General features: G+C 52.4%; 6 protein-coding genes across 6 annotated transcripts; 4 read left to right on the top strand and 2 right to left on the bottom strand.

Annotated features, from left to right (window-relative positions):
• Positions 1 to 454: 454 nt before the first annotated feature.
• RGT1 (Glucose transport transcription regulator RGT1) lies at positions 455 to 4,118 on the top strand (the record flags this gene model as incomplete). The annotated part of the gene is made up of 6 exons (XM_037322607.1): positions 455 to 750; positions 993 to 1,577; positions 1,635 to 1,727; positions 1,783 to 1,875; positions 1,940 to 2,265; positions 4,111 to 4,118. 6 exons carry the CDS (start codon positions 455 to 457, stop codon positions 4,116 to 4,118), a joined length of 1,401 nt encoding a protein of 466 aa, XP_037179352.1.
• Positions 4,119 to 7,133: 3,015 nt separating this feature from the next.
• yanB-1 (Decarboxylase yanB) lies at positions 7,134 to 8,220 on the top strand (the record flags this gene model as incomplete). The annotated part of the gene is made up of 2 exons (XM_037322606.1): positions 7,134 to 7,284; positions 7,340 to 8,220. The coding sequence occupies 2 exons, from the start codon at positions 7,134 to 7,136 to the stop codon at positions 8,218 to 8,220; spliced, it is 1,032 nt and encodes a 343-aa protein (XP_037180275.1).
• Positions 8,221 to 8,329: 109 nt separating this feature from the next.
• CGCA056_v007356 (uncharacterized protein) lies at positions 8,330 to 9,397 on the bottom strand (the record flags this gene model as incomplete). The annotated part of the gene is made up of 1 exon (XM_037322605.1): positions 8,330 to 9,397. The coding sequence occupies one exon, from the start codon at positions 9,395 to 9,397 to the stop codon at positions 8,330 to 8,332; it is 1,068 nt and encodes a 355-aa protein (XP_037180274.1).
• Positions 9,398 to 10,843: 1,446 nt separating this feature from the next.
• Positions 10,844 to 11,857, bottom strand: est-3 (Esterase; the record flags this gene model as incomplete). The annotated part of the gene is made up of 1 exon (XM_037322604.1): positions 10,844 to 11,857. The coding sequence occupies one exon, from the start codon at positions 11,855 to 11,857 to the stop codon at positions 10,844 to 10,846; it is 1,014 nt and encodes a 337-aa protein (XP_037179354.1).
• A 955-nt stretch (positions 11,858 to 12,812) lies between these two features.
• RED2-5 (Dehydrogenase RED2) lies at positions 12,813 to 14,067 on the top strand (the record flags this gene model as incomplete). The annotated part of the gene is made up of 3 exons (XM_037322603.1): positions 12,813 to 13,562; positions 13,616 to 13,846; positions 13,903 to 14,067. 3 exons carry the CDS (start codon positions 12,813 to 12,815, stop codon positions 14,065 to 14,067), a joined length of 1,146 nt encoding a protein of 381 aa, XP_037180360.1.
• A 736-nt stretch (positions 14,068 to 14,803) lies between these two features.
• Positions 14,804 to 16,102, top strand: CGCA056_v007353 (Baeyer-Villiger monooxygenase; the record flags this gene model as incomplete). Its single annotated transcript, XM_037322602.1, has 2 exons — positions 14,804 to 14,972; positions 15,024 to 16,102. 2 exons carry the CDS (start codon positions 14,804 to 14,806, stop codon positions 16,100 to 16,102), a joined length of 1,248 nt encoding a protein of 415 aa, XP_037180277.1.
• Between the last annotated feature and the right edge of the window lie 456 nt (positions 16,103 to 16,558).

Raw genomic sequence — 16,558 nt, 5'->3', positions numbered from 1 at the left:
GACGGAACTCGGGAGTCGGATGACAGGTGGGCTGGGATGAACTCCAAGGAGGCTACCTAGGACTTAACTCATTTGTTAACGCCGCAAGCATTTTGCGGATCCTCGGTGAGAGATGGTGAAGCATCAGAGTCAGGTGACCTTCACCGTCGGGCAGCCGCCCCGAGCAGACACGTTTTCCGGAATGTTCCCTGGGGACGGTCCCCGAGCAGACTTTCGCGTGCGGTCAGACTCTATGACATCGACACTAGCGAGTCACGGCAGAGATTCTCGAACCCAAAAGCTCCCCGAGGCCTCTGCGCAGCCAGTTCTGAAACGGTTCTGCGGGGGAGTCGGGGGATCAGTGCTGCATGATAATTAAACTCGAGATCCCCATCCCCCTCAACTTCCGTCGCTCCTCTCCCCGACACGAGATGCTTCCGAAAGACGAGGTTCCAATCGGCCATCTATCGTCGCAATGGACCCACCGCCGAAGAGGATGAGAATGGATGCCGGTCGGGGTCTCCCCGACATGGGATATATGTCCGGCGGCGGCTCTCCTCCCGTCCCTCGTCCTGGCGTCGATCAGGCGCACGCCGAGCAAGCTGATCCCAGGATCCCGAAGCAGAGAACGTGGTCGCGCGCGTCATCCGCCTGCCAGACTTGTCGCGGACGCAAGACAAAGTGCGATAACGAGCGCCCTATATGCGGCTACTGTAGGAGGGTCGGCGCAACATGCACTTATATTGAGGACTCGGCCCCGGCCATGTCGTTGTAAGTTGACCCTACACTAGCATGGCCTACAAACTCTGTCCAGTGCCATCGTGCCATATTTGGCATCGCGCAAACGACATATATCAGTGTGGTACTAATGGGTTGCGGCTGGTCACCAGATGCCAAGGCGTTGGGCCACGGCTACTTGGGGCAATAGAGAACTTAACCAACCTGATCCAACGGAACGAGGAGAACTTTCGTGCCATTCCTCAGCTGAGTCGAGACTTGTCTCGTGACTCTAGCGACTACCCAGACAGCCCAACAGCACCCGCCGGACGGCAGGACGGTCTCAACCTATTCACGGGCCAAGACGGCAACGGCCATGATGGAACTAAGAAAGCGGGTCACCCTTCGCTTTCGGAAACCGCTGGCCTCGACTCGGTGTTGGATTGGCCAATATTTCCCAAACCGGTGCCTTTCGCGATAGACCCCTTCAGCCATGCCTCCCCACGTGGGGAGGTGTTCTCCCCGAGATCCCCGCCAGCGATGGAGTTCTACGAGCTTTCTAGACTCGTGGACCTGTTTCTGGCTAACGTTCATCCCATGAATCCCGTCATCGACGTGTCTATGCTTCGCCAGATGTTGAAGCAAGTTGCCGAGAACGGGCCTGACTGGTCAGCTGCTACGTGCTTAGTCGCGCTTACATGCGCCTTGGGAGCTATATCCCAACGGCCGGGACAGAGGACACCGAGCGGGACCCCACGTGGCTACTCGGTTGAGCCCAACCGTCATCTCGCCTCGCGGTACTGGTCTGTTGCGGAGAAACGTCTTGGCTTTTCCATGGGCCAGCCCGGATGGGAGTCAGTACAGTGCTTGTGTCTCGCAGGGTAAGCGGTCGCTTCCGTTTGGTTGACAAATAGAGTAAACAGGGCTGACCAACTCAGCATATGGCACATGTACAACATGGATCCCTTACAGGCATGGAAATGCTTCAGTATGGCGAGCAACACTTGGTACACTACCTCGCTCACCAGCAAGTAAGACTACGATCCCTTTAGTATGGGGTCGCACAAGGCTAACTTGCGTGCTCAGATTGACCTTGCCCGGAAAGGCAGAGACCCCGGAGTACCCTCAGTCTCTCTCACTAGAACAGATACTGTACTTCACATGTTACAAGTCGGAATCGTGAGTTCTTGGTCCCCATATCTCGTATCTCTATCATGTTCCCAGCCAGCTAAACCGCTTACAGAGAACTTGCGTTTGAGCTGTCTCTGCCGGGATCGATTCTCGCCGGCATAGATTATCCCTACAACTTTCCCGCTCCACCAACACTGGGGGTGATGAATCTAGACAACAAGGCGCTGATGATGGAGCAAAGATCCTGGTACTACTATCTCGCGGAGATTGCCGCGAGACAGCTGATGAATCGCATTGTGCAAGCCCAGCGACGTTCCCCTCCACACCCCACAGAGCATGGTATAGATCGGATGCTTGAAGTATTTGAGGTATTCGATGCCCAGTTGACGGATTGGTACGAGTCTTTGCCTCCTCCGATCTCGTTCCAAATACCCAACGGTGAGATTGCGCCACTGGCGGATGATCTATGTCAAATGCTCCGCGGGCGCTATCTCACAATGAGAGAGCTTCTTTGCCGGCCGTTTGTAAGGCTAGCTTCGACTATTTCGATTGGCATCACAGTGTCGGAGCACATGGTCACCAGGGTAGCAGAAATCGCTTCAAGGGGTCTCCAATATTGTTTATTCAGGATCCAAGCCACGTCTTCCACTCCTCATCATGGCCTGTGGCTACAGCTCAGGGGGTTTGTCACTTGTTCTCTGATTTTGACCGCGGCAGAGCGGGCGCAATCCATCCCTTCTTTAAACATGCCTACAAGGGTTGTGTATACTCAAAACTGGAAGAGAACTATCCTAGCACAGAAGGAGATCCTATCAAATTGCTGGGAATACGAGGAGGGAGGAATAAGTGACTGTGCAAGGGTCTTGGATTGGGCACTTGCCAAGTTTTCAATGTAGCATATCGTACCAACAGCTATATTCTACAAAATGCGTTAGCTGTATTTATGGGAATGTGCATGGCAGGACCATGTCGCGATGTTGCAGCTACTGCAGGGCATCAGGTTATTCTCACATGACAGGCGTTCCACGTTGCCTTGTATTCAATATTAGGTTAACGAACTATAACGAACTAGACTCACACAGGCCCATGAATGCCATTTTACTAATCGCCACTGCTGGATCTGAGCGACGCTAGTCGAAAGGTTTTCGGGGACGCGAAGTTGTCGATCTTTAACGTTGAACCGGAATCCTTTGCCGTCGGGGAGTCGGCCTGACCGAGTCCCAACGGCCACTCACGAGGTCCCTTTGCCGACATTAGCGCGACCGTTGAACTTTTAGCTGGCAGATTTTCTACGATCAGACCGGGCTTGGCCGTCCGGGTTTAGCAGACACGAGCAGCGCGATTACCGCGAGCGGACCCGAGACCCGAGATGCAAGACCTTATGTGCGTGGCATGTTCGCAAGGTTTTCCCACGTCTGCAGCCATGCAGTCGGGGCAAATTTCCGACGTTCTTTCTTGTTTCCGGCTGGGTGTCTGCCAAGCGATCGGCCCGTCTCCCCGAGTGATCCGTCGGCTTAGCTCCCCGTCTGCAAGCTCCGGGGAAGAATTAGGTGCGCCGTTAACTCAGGATCCAAAGCTTTTGATCGCCTACACGGAGACCTACAAGAACCATCGATGTTTTCCTCAATAAAAAGTAAGGTTAAGACGGGAGTTCTGAAACTCAGACGGGTCCCCCCACGGACCAACTGACATGTGTCATTGGCTTCTCCCCTCGCCGTTGAATTGCGGCGCACGGGTGGCACAAAGGTTGGGATTAAGAGATGGTCGAACTATTCTGGAATCTGTGTTATTGGGTCTCTGCTCGGTTTTGTAAACGAGAGATCAATCTGGCCTGTCACCTGTGTGGAGAACTTCTTCAAGAGGCGTCCAGACAACACAAGTCGCCCTGTACAGTCGTCACTATGAACATCCCAATGGCTTTCTGTACTCAAAACCTGAAGACAGTGAAAAGTCGAATATCGGTACGTCATTTTTGAACTGAGGACAGTCGAGAGTAGAGCGTGTTGCCTTTCTTCATTGCGCAAACACCGATCGATAGCAGGTGTTCGCCGACTTCTACTCCGTCAGGTTTGTACATGTAGCGCAGGCATTGTCCATCCGTATTGACGTTTTACAACTTCTTCTGCCACTGTCTTCCATGCCTTCGTGACCCAAACAGACAGACTTGCGTGGGTAGTTTAATAAATTCTTCTCGATCCGCTTCGTAACTGCCAAAATCAAATGCTCTGGTTCTCTAGACAGACCAGCTGCAGCTTGGAAGGCTGACAATCACGGTATAGCTAGACTCGTGAAGTCTAAACGGATACATGTATGGGGATCCGATGTGGCACTGAGAACATTCTCCCATGGCAATAGCTTTCCTCCCACATTCATCGTGGCCCTGCTCCCTGGTCCATGGGCTGTGTGCAACTCGGCCTCCACGCGTACACATAACCTCTCCATGCTGCAGCTGTTTTAAACAGTCGGCTCAACTCCATCCTATATTGACGTGCTGCCATTCAGCATCAGGGAGCCTACTGCTGGGGCATACCCATGGATCTTCTTTGTACAAATGGCTGAGCTCTTCTCGACACCAAATCCACATGTGAAGACCAGTAGTCCAGTCCTAGGCTGCATTTAGCACGTAGCTTCCCGCCTCCACGCTGTCACAGACAGCCCATTCAGGTATGACTCTCAATGATTTCCCTCGCCAGTCCATACCGTGTGACTTCTGCTTCCAGCAACCTTCATGCCTGTGACTTTGCACATCAACGAGCCTCTGGGTGACTGATGGCCTCTGGCGGCCGTAAGTGTTGCAAACCAAGTAGTCTCCGGCATCCAGCATCTTCCTTCTTCCTTAGACGAGCGCCAGTGCATCAGTATGTCTGTGTCCACTCCCACGGAGGCTGCCAGTCCCGCCAACGCATCAGCAAAGCTCATAGTATAGTCCACTTTGGACGCATTGAGTGGAGCTATGAGTCCCATTACTCCGTACAATGAGTCGTTCTCCAAGGTGGCCTCTCGGTAGGCTGTGGCCCTGAAGGCAGCCCCGACTGTTATTTCTTTGCTCCACATCTCTGTGCCCATCCATTTCGCATGTTCTGTAGTATCGCACGCAGAATATCCTGTGTTGTACATGAACATGCCTTCGGCTGTGATGCTCACTGGCAAGGAGACTGTGCCTGTTGCCACATGCACTGGGTCCATAATGGCATACCTGGTTACTGGTGAGTTATCCTCAAAGGATATTAGGGTGGCCACTCTACTAGTGGACAGTACTTGTCCTGTTCCCGTCAAGAACTCTAGGCAGCTGGATGCTATCGCCTCTTGCCAGGTCTATACCCTGCCCATCCACTCAGAGGACATCAGCTGTGCTTCCAGCTCCATCATATGTTCCCTGAAGTACTTCTTGTCCCAGGGCCCGTCTGTTTCCAGTAAATCCCTAGGCACTTGCCTCTCAATTTCGGGAACCATCGCAAGTATCTTTCGGGCTACTCTGTACTTTTCTCTCATCGATGGAATCTGTTGGTCTTTGTGCTCCCCGCAGGACTGATCAACACACCTCTGATCCATCTAGATGTGTTGACATTCGCTTACGACTGCTCCCCTGACTGCAGTCATTAATTCAGGCTTCCACTGGCTCCACACATAGCCGAGAGCCACATAGGGCTGCCCGTAAGCCACAACGACTTCATCATCATCCAAATCCAGTAGTTTATCGCTGCGCATACAACTGTCCGTGCATTAGTGTGTTTGTTGAGTGGAGAAATCTGGTGCCGTGGCTTTGGCAGTTCTTTCCTCATCTCTAGATGCAGCAGCCTTTTCCCTGCGTCGGTGCCTATTAACCTCGTTCACGAAGCTGCGTGACCTATCTCGATGCGTTATAGCACGCGCGGCAAGCGAGGCGACCTGCTCCCCAGGATAGGCTGTTACACCGCCTGGAAAGTTATTCGGTGCTTCGTTTCGATCCCATGCACCGATGCGCGCTCCGGCGTGACATACATTCTGTTCTTGCCCTCGCTTTTTGATTAGGCGCCCTGCCTCTTCCCGGAATGCTATGACATTGTGTATCGCTGCCTCATTCTGAGGCTCCCACACGCCATCTTGGCAACTCCACCAACCACACTCAGTCTCCACATCCCCCAGCCGAGTCTCTCTCCCTCCCTTTGCGAACCTACATTCCACCTCCTCCCAGGGAGAACTACGCGTTCGTTGCATCATATAACGCCCCCAATGTGCTGAAGTCGGGTCGACGGTCGTGGCAATCACCACGTTCTTGCCGTTCTCCTCCCTCATCCCAGTTTCTCCTTCCATGTCCCGATTGCCTAGACCGGTACTAGAAAACCGGCAAGCTATTTGTGTACAACGTTACCTGGTGAGATTTATGGCCTCTAGGTATGTACAGCTGTCGCGTCTCCGGCCGCTGACAGGCCTTTTGATGATACTTCGGGTGAGATGCTGCGATTCGATGGTGGACTTTGCGCGGCTAACAATGCAAAGAGTAGAACGGGGACCAGAGACCTCGCAGTAAGCAAAGGACAAAAAGGACGAAACGAAACGAGATTAGGAAACAGGCTGAGGTGGGCGAATAAAAGAAGTAGATTATGCCATCGGCAGGCCCAAAGAGGGGTGGTAGCAAGTAGGAGCAATGTGCACATCTCTTTCGCGACCAATTAGGAGAAGTAGCTTAGTGGTCAATTCCTCCAGTGGTTGTGTCTTTTAACGTTAGAAGAAGGATGCCAAGTTGTGTAAGGATGGACACGATGTTTTCTTGACGTGTCCAAGCTCCGGTTGCTCATCGCGTCTGACATGCCTCTACGTGAGGCAAAGGTAACTTACCTTCGAGAAGCTATCGTACGCAACGAGAAGGGGTACTTCCGCCGTACATATTCGTCCGCTGCCAACGGACACTTGAGCCCAGCCCCTGTTCATGATTCCTCTCCGCCTTTCCAACGAGTGGCACCGAATATCAGCTCCTGGATGTGGTGGTCCGCATCCGAGTGGGGCCGAAGCCGTATGTGTATCTTCGACACCAAAATCATCTCACTGATCGGAGTTCGGCACGGAGTAGCCTTTGATCGCTGCGACGAAAATAGTTGGCTCAGCCAATTGACAGCGCAAAGTTGGTCTTTGAAGCGGTGATGACTTCATCCTTACATCAGCTGTCGCGGTGACGCGGAGCTTACAGACACCGACGCCGGCGCCGTCTCTCCGTCCTGCGATGTAGTGGGGAAACAGAGGTCTCTCATATATCATCGACTATGATGAGATGTCGCTGGGAAATGCCAGCCGGAGAACACAAAAATCACGTTGGACTACTCAGAATCATGGGCAGAATCGATACTCACATTCATGCTTTTCCTCCGGCGTACGTTGCTGCGGTCGAAGCGGCCGGGGGTGATCCATCAGGCTTTCCCTCGCCAGATTGGTCCTTGGAAGCCACCTTCAGCTCGATGAACTCAATCAGCACATCTAACGGTAATTAAGCCACTCTGAACTTATCTGAATTCACATATTAAGATGTTTTCCATAGCGATATTGTCAGTGTCGGCGCCGGGACCCTCCATCGCTGGCGCATGTGCCGCGGGCCGCAAGCTGGCTCGAGATCTGAACCAGCATCTGGGCAACCTTACTACGAACCCAAAGTCCGAGCAAAGACTCGGGTTCTTTGGGGCGCTTCCGGACTGGCAGGATGTCGAAGGCACTCTCGCTGAGCTCGACTTCCTTTTCGGGGAACAGAGGCCGTGTTTCGGCGTTACCGTCTTCACGTCTTACGGTGACAGGCTGCTCGGTCATCCTTCCTTCAAGCCGATCTGGCAGAAGCTTCAGGCCTACAACGCGTTAGTGTTCACGCACCCAACGTCCCGCGAGGTGACACCCAGGTTCATCGCGGACAACCTCCCACAACCCATTGTTGACTATCCCATGGCAACCACCCGCATGGCGGTAGACCTGGTGTTGACTGGAACAATGCGTGCCTGTCCCGACGTCGACGTCATTTTTTCCCATGCTGGAGGCACTCTGTCCTTCCTTGCGAATAGGGTTATGGGTTCCTTGAGGATACCCTCAGTCGAAGAGATGGTTTCAACCGACTTCGATAAGGCCGAAGCTGACTTTGCTCGCTTCTACTACGATACGGCCTTGAGTACTAGTCCAGCCCAGCTACTTGGCTTGCTTGAATCTGCAGAACCATCGCATGTTCTATTTGGATCCGACTTTCCGTACTGCCCCCAGCCGGTAGTTGAGATGCAAACTCAGCTCTACGACAACTTCGTTGATACCAACTCTCGAGGGGCGGTAATCAATCCTGAAGTTCTTCGACAAAACTCGAAGGCTCTTCTGACCAAGCACCAGCAAAATTGCAACATAAACTGGGACTACAATGCTAGCACTGGGAGGGAGACAAAGATTTGAGGTCGTCTAAGTAGATTGAGTAATTCATTGAATAGTCTATGGATGATCGCTTGCGTTATGATATGCGTCTGTCGAATGGTTCCGTCTTTGGCATCCTGCTCTTTCAAGTCTACTCAGCATCAACCCACTCAAAGGGCAACTCGCCATGTTGGAGCCTGTCAAATCTCTCCCGCTCCTCGGGCGACATATCGGCGCGCAAAGCAGCCGCCTCGGCGCTCAGGTCGTCCACCTCCACATCGGCCATGGCATCTTCCAGCCCGGAAGCTCCCTCCTCGTGCTCCACTTCGTCGTCGCTGTCATCCATTTCGAAGTCATCGTCATCCGCGTCGTCAGCGTCTTCCGCGTCGCCAACGTCCTGCGCGATGCGCCTTCGCTCCTCCTCCTGGACCCGACGGCGATAGGCCTGCAGCGCGACAATGCACTCATCGTGACGGAAGTCGTGGCTCGGCCACCCATGCGCGAGGTAGATCTCTCGGGGCTCGGCAAGATTGTCCTTCGGACCGAGAACCTCGGCGTCCAGCTCCTCTGTCGGCGGCAGCGGGATCAGGTTCTGGCCCAGCTCTGGAACTAGCTGGACGAAGTAATCAGCCACAGAGTACGACTGAACGGTCCGCCACGGCTTGTTGCGCGGGACCTTGCCGACCTCGTAGATCTTCTCTCTGAACGGGGAGAAGATTCCTCGACTGCAGTCCACGATCCACCAGTACGGAACCGAGGTTGTCGATCTCCAGCGCTCGCCGTGAGTTAGCGCGACGACGTCCGGAGGCAGATCCATCGGCCCAGCTGGGGTCGAGCTCATCGGCAGAGCAGCGAGTTCGAGAAGGCCCGCGTCGCCGCGGTCGGACCACTGGCTAAAGTCACCCATGTGACGGAGATAGCGCACGGCTTTGGAGTGTGGTGCGACGTTCCAGGGACCTGGACGCGGTCCGTCGTGCATCGGTCTCGGGTAGGGGAGATGGCGCAGCAAGTCGATGACAGTCTCGGAGCGTCTCAAGGCGCGAAGGGCGCCGACGTCGAGCTCGGCATCGGTCCAGCCGCCTGCGGGAGGGAAGTCGATATATGAGGCTGGGATGTATGCCGAGAGGGTGAGGATGCGGTAATATTCCGTGAGCCCCGCGACCACCTCGTCACGATTGTACGTGCAGTTGAGGGGGTGATGGTTTGTCGGGAGGGCCATGTTGTTGTTGGCTAATTGACTTCAACCGATGATAGAGGCGGATGAGGCGAACGCCTTGGACTGCAGAAATGACTGTGACACAGTTGAAGGAGTGAGAGTAAAACAATCTACCGCTGTTTTGGCGGCGATCGTGAAAAGATGCACTGTTTGCTGCCTGTCTAAACTTCACGCGACGCGTTTGCTGTGTGTGTTGTACACCCCGCTCTGGACCACGGTCTAACAGGCCTGGCTTGGCGAAACTATTGGTGAATGGTGGTCTATTTTCAGAGGGTGGCGCGGGAACATGCAGATATCTTTTCCCTCAACCACTCAACCAACCGGCGGCTCATCCAGCTAAGTGACAAGGGTTTGATAGGCTGGTTTGACAGGGGGCTTTCAGACGTGAGGCGCAATCAATCTCACCTCATATGGAAATGTTCACTTAAATCTCACATCATGTGTCCTTGAAAGTAGTAAAAAGACGCTCCAGATGATCTCTGTCTTTTTTCCGATGAAAATACCTAGGTATCCAAGTAAATAACGTGGATTTGCACTTTGAATCCCTTCAAAAAAACACGGCCCCACCCGGCGGCCCACCTCTTTGAACCCCCGGCATGGCAAAGACCCTCTGCTAAGTTCCCGCAGCTCGAAAAAGACGCAGCGGGAAAATCACGGAACAGCAGTATTCCTCTCATCTGTTTCAACATCTTTTGATGTCTGGTGTAGAGCATCCTGGGGACGAAGACGTTCATGAAGAATTATATGAGATGGATCCTGTGGCGTGCGAGATCAACTGCTGGATCAACCGTTCTCTTGAACCTGTCGATGGTATGTACCCGAATGCCAAGTTTCCACATGAGTAGAAGGCTCTCATATTTTGTAGACATTTCGCCATTCCTTGCTGTGTTTGCAGATCGTCATGAGGTTGATTCATTAGAAAGGGCCCTGGAGCAGCTGCATGAGAAATCACCGAATTATACCAGCAGTATGCGCAAGACACTAGCACTGTTGTTGTTGCGAGACCGTAATGCGAAGGTGTTGAAGTGGTTGTTAAGTGAAGGTATTTCATGTTACGAATCTACTTTTGAAGACGAAGCAATTCGCGTGAAGAAGGACAAGGATCCCGAAACGTGGAATGTTCTTAAGGAGAGCAACTATGTGCCAACGCTGGAGTGGAGAAAGAAGGGTGGCCTGTTGAAGAGAAGTGAGCCACTCACTTGAAAGATCGTTGGTTTCAATAGATGAGTGAATAGGATGAGGATAGCTGAGACAATGGCAATATACCTGAACGGTGGGACTGTTTATATCCAGCTTGGACAAACTCATATTCATCTTCGCCTCTTAAGTAAAGATGAGTGATCATGGCATAGGCATGTACTTTTGTCATCATGCAGTCTGAGTTCTTGTTCATTGAAAGCAAAAAAGTGTCTTCGAATCGTGCAGTGCATCCCCATCATGATGGTCAGCCTAACTAAGTTGCGCAGCAGCCCAATTTCTCATTCTCTTCGTCGCATCCCCAACGCGCCTAACGTTTCCTTCGAGTAAGATGAAATCATGCCCCTCATGCTCTGATAACTCGACAAGTAGATCTAAATCATTCTTACTGCAGCTGACGTACTCCGAAAACGACCGAATATCATCCCTGAATGCCTCCTGCTGACCTCCAGTAATGTACAGACTCTTCGTCGCGTTGGAGATGTCATTCACCCATCCGAGATCTCCATCCATGGGCATAGCCAAGGCCAGATCGCTCTCGTCGGACTTGCTCTTGACAGGGAAACGGGGATGAAGCAGCTCAGCCGTGGCACCGTGCATGCATGTCGTGGTGAGCATATCCACAAAATTGTTCTCTTGAAAGGAACGCGTTGTAGTCTTGCTTGTGAGCCACGGTGAAACGAGAAACACGCCGGCGAGGCGTCCGCTGAGGCTGACTGGCGCGATATCCAGCTGTGCTGGGAGACAAAGGTGGCGGGCGACCAAGAGAGCCAAGTTGCCTCCCGCCGAGTCACCACCGATGATGAGATTGTCTGGCCTGACGCCAGATTGAAGCAGGTGATTGAGAGCAGCGATACCCTGACGGAGTTGTGTGGGATACCGAGCTTCGGGTACGAGAGTGTACTGAAGAATGGCCACCGCCACTTCCGTCTTCTCCCCTGGGCCGCCGGTGACGTATGCCTCCCAGCACCATTCGACGTGGCCGGGCAGCAGCGGCACGACGTAGCCACCCCCGTGGAAGAAGAGCACGAATTTCTTGGCCTTCTTGCGGTTGCCGAGCCACATGATTGAGCCATCATTCGCTGGAAGCATCTCGACATCTCGCTTCAGCTTTTCAGCAAGTTGTGGATTAGCAAGGCGCTTCTTCTCGATCCAAGTCTCGTACGTCTTCAGAGTAGGCGGCTGCAAGAACTGGATTTCCCGGGCTTTCATGGACCCAAGTACGAAGCGGTAGAATGCGCAGAAGGCGAACAGACGGAGGGACATGCCTCTCGCGATTGCGAATGGTAGCCCATAGCAAAAGTTCCAAACCAGCTGGAATGGGGCTACACGTCCAGATTGTCAGCTCAAGTTCATCGTACATTCATCAAGAAAGCATACCTCGGAACAAAAGCCGCAAGAGCAAATCTCGTTTTTCACCAAGCGATAGTTGGGGCCTAGACGATCTTGCAGACATCTTCAATGACTGGCTCTCGAATACGCGTCAATGAGCTGCAATTGGAAGTGGTGATTTGGGTTCGTCTCGAGTCAAACAGAAGCTTCGCCCACCCAAGCCAGTGGGAGGGAAATGTGGGCAAATAGACAGCAAAGAGCAAGCTAACAGAACGGTACAGAAATTCGGGCGACCCTCTCGCGTCTGCGGTGCAATCAAACAAGGCGTTTTGACCTGAAGAAACAGGAGAAGTATCGCCCAGAATGTCACTGACATGTCTGTCCGCAGAGGCACGGGCTTGGGGGAAAATGTGTCAAACGCAACTACCGACCATCCTGACCGAGGCATAAACCAGAGACCAGAGCTGCGTCAACAAACCTTCGCACTCGTTTACCGTCGCATACTATCGTAGATCTGCGTGGCATCTGAGCAATCGCATCGCCCCGTTTGGGTTAGAGCGCTGTCTCCAGCCGCGCACAACGCTGAATGGTCCCCTCATTCGATGTGCAGCAAACCAATGCACGGATGCTGCAACTTCATGCTCTGGCACATCCTCGGTGAGAGATTGGCTAGTTCGATCTCGTGGCGCGGTTTGGGGACCTCGGCTCAGCTTCCCGGAATATGGTTTGCAGGGGTTGGAGTTGCTTCTGCTCCGGGTTGAAACGTGATCGTTTCGACTACAAGATTGGAGAAGTAGCCCTCGATGATACTTGGACCATCAACGAGAGCAACAAAAATCATCCGGTTATTCTCAGTTTCCGTATATTGATTCAACTGTGAACTACGACAATGGCTTTCTCACGAGAAGGTTTTACGGTCGATGTCATTGCCCAGTGGGTGAGAAAATCTGTACTCTACCCGTTTCTATCAATACCAATTGCCGCCGGGCTAGCAGTGGCCGCAGCGCAAGGTCACGGAGCAATTGGGATTTCCGGAGTTAAACCCGAAAATGTTCGCAGACTAGCCTACATCGCTGCGCTCGCTAGTCTTGTTCTCTCGACGACGGAATATCTCAACAAATGGTCAGCAAACAACTGGGTGACAGACAACAACTGGGACTGGGATCGAGAAATCATCGTTGTCACCGGCGGCAGCAGCGGCATCGGCGCAAGCATCATCAAGCACATCTTCGCCAGAAACCCAAAAGCGACAATTGTTGTGGTAGATTTGGCCCCGTTATCATGGGAACCACCCAAGGGCTCCAAGCTTCACTACTTCAAGTGCGACCTGACTGATACGGCGGCACTGAAGACGCTTTGCACTCTCATTCGAACCCAGGTCGGGGATCCTACAGTTCTCATCAACAATGCTGGCATCGCGCGGGGAGCAACAATCATGGAAGGCTCATATGCTGATATTGAGCTTACCGTGAAAACAAATCTCATTGCGCCCTTCCTGTTGACGAAGGAGTTCCTGCCGTATATGGTTCGTAGGAATCATGGACATATCGTCAACATTGGTTCGATGAGTTCGGTGGTTCCCCCAGTCAGGATCGCAGATTATTCTGCAACCAAAGCAGGACTGACAGCCATGCATGAGGTGAGACTACAACAGATTACCTCCTGAGTTGAGTGCACTACTAACAGAAGTAGTCTCTACAACTGGAGCTGAAGTACATTCACAAAGCACTGAAAGTTCGACAAACGCTTGGAATCTTCGGCTTCATTAGGACGCCTCTTGTTCCGTTCAACCCGGGACAGCCACATTTCGTTATGCCACTGCTTCATGTCGACACTGTTGGTGAGGCAATTGTGAATGGTCTTTACAGTGGATACGGCGGGACTATCTACCTTCCTAGAATCATGTCTTTGGTGACTGCACTCGTAAGTTGTAAAATTATACCTTGAACAACTAGCATGCGGCTGACAAAATCAAACAGAGGGCAGGGCCAGAATGGATATGGCGCCTAGCGCGAGAGACAACTGCCAGTGCGAGGGATATCCCTTACACCCCCCGCCAGAAGATCAATGACTTGACGGGCATGTTTGACTTGGACGAGGCTAGCGAGGCAAAGACCAACGGGATCAAGAACGAGGAGCTTTAATCATCGAAACGTTGCATAAATGTAAAAAAGTATATTTTGTTCACAAACGCCACACCTCGCGTGACCTCTAGCCCAATTCAGTGAAGTCAGTTGCGATATACACGCGGCCACGCTGCCAAGTCTTCAGCGTTAATCATTCAGCTCGGCTATTGAGCCGAGGTGATGTAAAGCGGAGGACAGGGACCAAATCGAGATGAACTAACCGGGATCTTCGACTCACCGTTCCTCCGACCCTCCGGTCCTCCAACGGTTACATTTTTCCATTGAGGCTAATGCAAGATGCCTTCAGTCGTCGCCATTGACCAACAGACTGGTATTCAATTCATTGTACTAACAGACCCAGCGGCGGTTTCCCCTCACCTTCCTGGTCAGAGCTCCCCCGCTCATCGGCTCAGTGCGAGCTGTTCCGCCACGCGATGAACACTGGCCGTTTCACAAGCCCGCCAATAGTTCAGACTTTCAGCGGAAGATCGCACGGATGTGCTGGTTATTGTCGGACGAAGAAGCGCGAAACGTGGCACGAGCCGAGGTATGGGCGCTTCAGACTCAGGTAACCAAATCAACTACGACATAACTATAGTCCCCGCACCGAACAGGGTTCTGCTACGCAAGTTGGTAGACTTCTGAAACTGACTTTTTGACCTCATCCATTCTGCCTCTCTGGCTACGAGCTAGATCATCGCCGGTATCCCACAGTGCTTGCAAATGAAAAAGGACATCTAGATCAACCGCAATCATGTCGAAGAGTGAGGTTCCTAGTTACAGCCAATTCGCATGCGTGGGCACTGGGTTTGCGGGCATTGGGCTTGGCGCGACGTTGAAACGGTGGTATGATATCGGCGACATCCAGTTCTTTGAACGAAACAACAAGCTAGGTGGAACGTGGTTTGTGAACCAGTATCCAGGTATGGAAAACACGGAGGAATCACTAAGGAGGTTGCTGACGTTCACTTAAGGATGTGCTTGCGATATTCCAAGTGCGCTTTACAGCTTCTCATTCGAAGCCAATCCCAACTGGAGTCGGGTTATGCCGCCGCAGGAGGAATTATGGCGATACCTGGACCACGTTGCGAGGAAGTACAACCTCACAAACAAGATGAAGTTTGGTGTTGACGTCGAGAGATGCGAATGGTCAGAAGCCCGTCAACGCTGGAGAATAACCATTCGGCGGTACAGCGATGACAGCATATTCACCCATGAGTGCCAATACCTGTTCACGGCCACAGGGCAGCTCATGCAGCCGAACCCAATCGATGTCCCGGGAGCCGAGAACTTCAAAGGTGCCATCTTTCATTCTTCTCGGTGGGATGCGAGTGTGGACATTGAGGGCAAGAAGGTGGTTGTTTTCGGCAATGGCTGCACTGCAACACAGCTGATACCAGCGATCGTGGACAAGGTGAAGCACCTCACGCAGGTGATCCGGACGAAGCACTGGATCATGGAATCAGTCGACTCTGCCAACACGACGTTCATGAAGAAGGTGTTCGGCAGCATTCCCGGAACCATGACGATCCAGCGGCTTCTCATGTTTGCCTGGGCAGAAGACTCATTTCGTGGGTTTTACATGACTGATGCCGGGACGCGCTACCGCAAAAGAGTGCAGGCGCGGGTTGAGAAGTACATGAAAGCGACAGCACCGGAGAAATACCACGACAAGATCATTCCCGATTTTGAGCTTGGCTGCAAACGACGCGTTTTTGACTCCGGATACCTCGAGAGCTTGCACTCGGAGAATATGACTCTGATGGACGATCCGGTCCTTGAGATCGTACCAGAAGGAATCAGGACCAAGGACGGCATTATTGAAGCAGATGTAATAGTCATGTGCAACGGCTTTGTGACGAACAATGCGGTTGGAGGGTTGAAGGTGATTGGGCGAGGCGGCGAGACGATCGATCAACACTGGGAGAGCTTTGGCGGCGCAGAGGCGTACAACTGCACCATTCTAAACAACTTTCCCAACCTTTTCGTGCTACTAGGCAGGTCTCTTTGCACGCTTCAAATACTTCATTATTTGCTGACTGCGGTTAACTAGGCCCCAATTCCCTCACTGGGCACACTTCTGCTATCATCGCCGCTGAGAATTCCATCAACTTTTCATTGCGCATCATCAAGCCATTGCTAGATGGGAAAGGCACTATTGTCGAAGTCAAGAGGGATGCCGAAGAAGAATATGTTAAGCAGATGCAAAGAGACATGCAAGATAGAGTGTGGTACACCGGTTGTAATAGCTGGTACCTGAGAGGCTCAAAAGAGGGAAAGAAGTGGAATGGGTCAACATACCCTTACTCACAAGTCTACTTCTTGTATCGTTGCTTGTTCCCTAAGTTTGGCGACTTGCAAATAAGTGTAAGTGCCCGATTTTGCGCGTCACCAAAGGACATGATATTCTGACAAAAGATATCTAGGGACCTACCCATCCCGGACGAAGACGAAGCACCTGGCGGAAGCCAGCAATGCTGGCTTTAGCGGGATACTTGTTGTCAATCTA

Source organism: Colletotrichum aenigma (assembly GCF_013390185.1).
Source record: "Colletotrichum aenigma strain Cg56 chromosome Unknown KSG_Cg56_contig04, whole genome shotgun sequence".
Lineage (NCBI taxonomy): Eukaryota > Fungi > Ascomycota > Sordariomycetes > Glomerellales > Glomerellaceae > Colletotrichum > Colletotrichum aenigma.
Note: the sequence above shows the minus strand (reverse complement) of the source record. Positions and strands in the feature narration are given on the sequence as shown.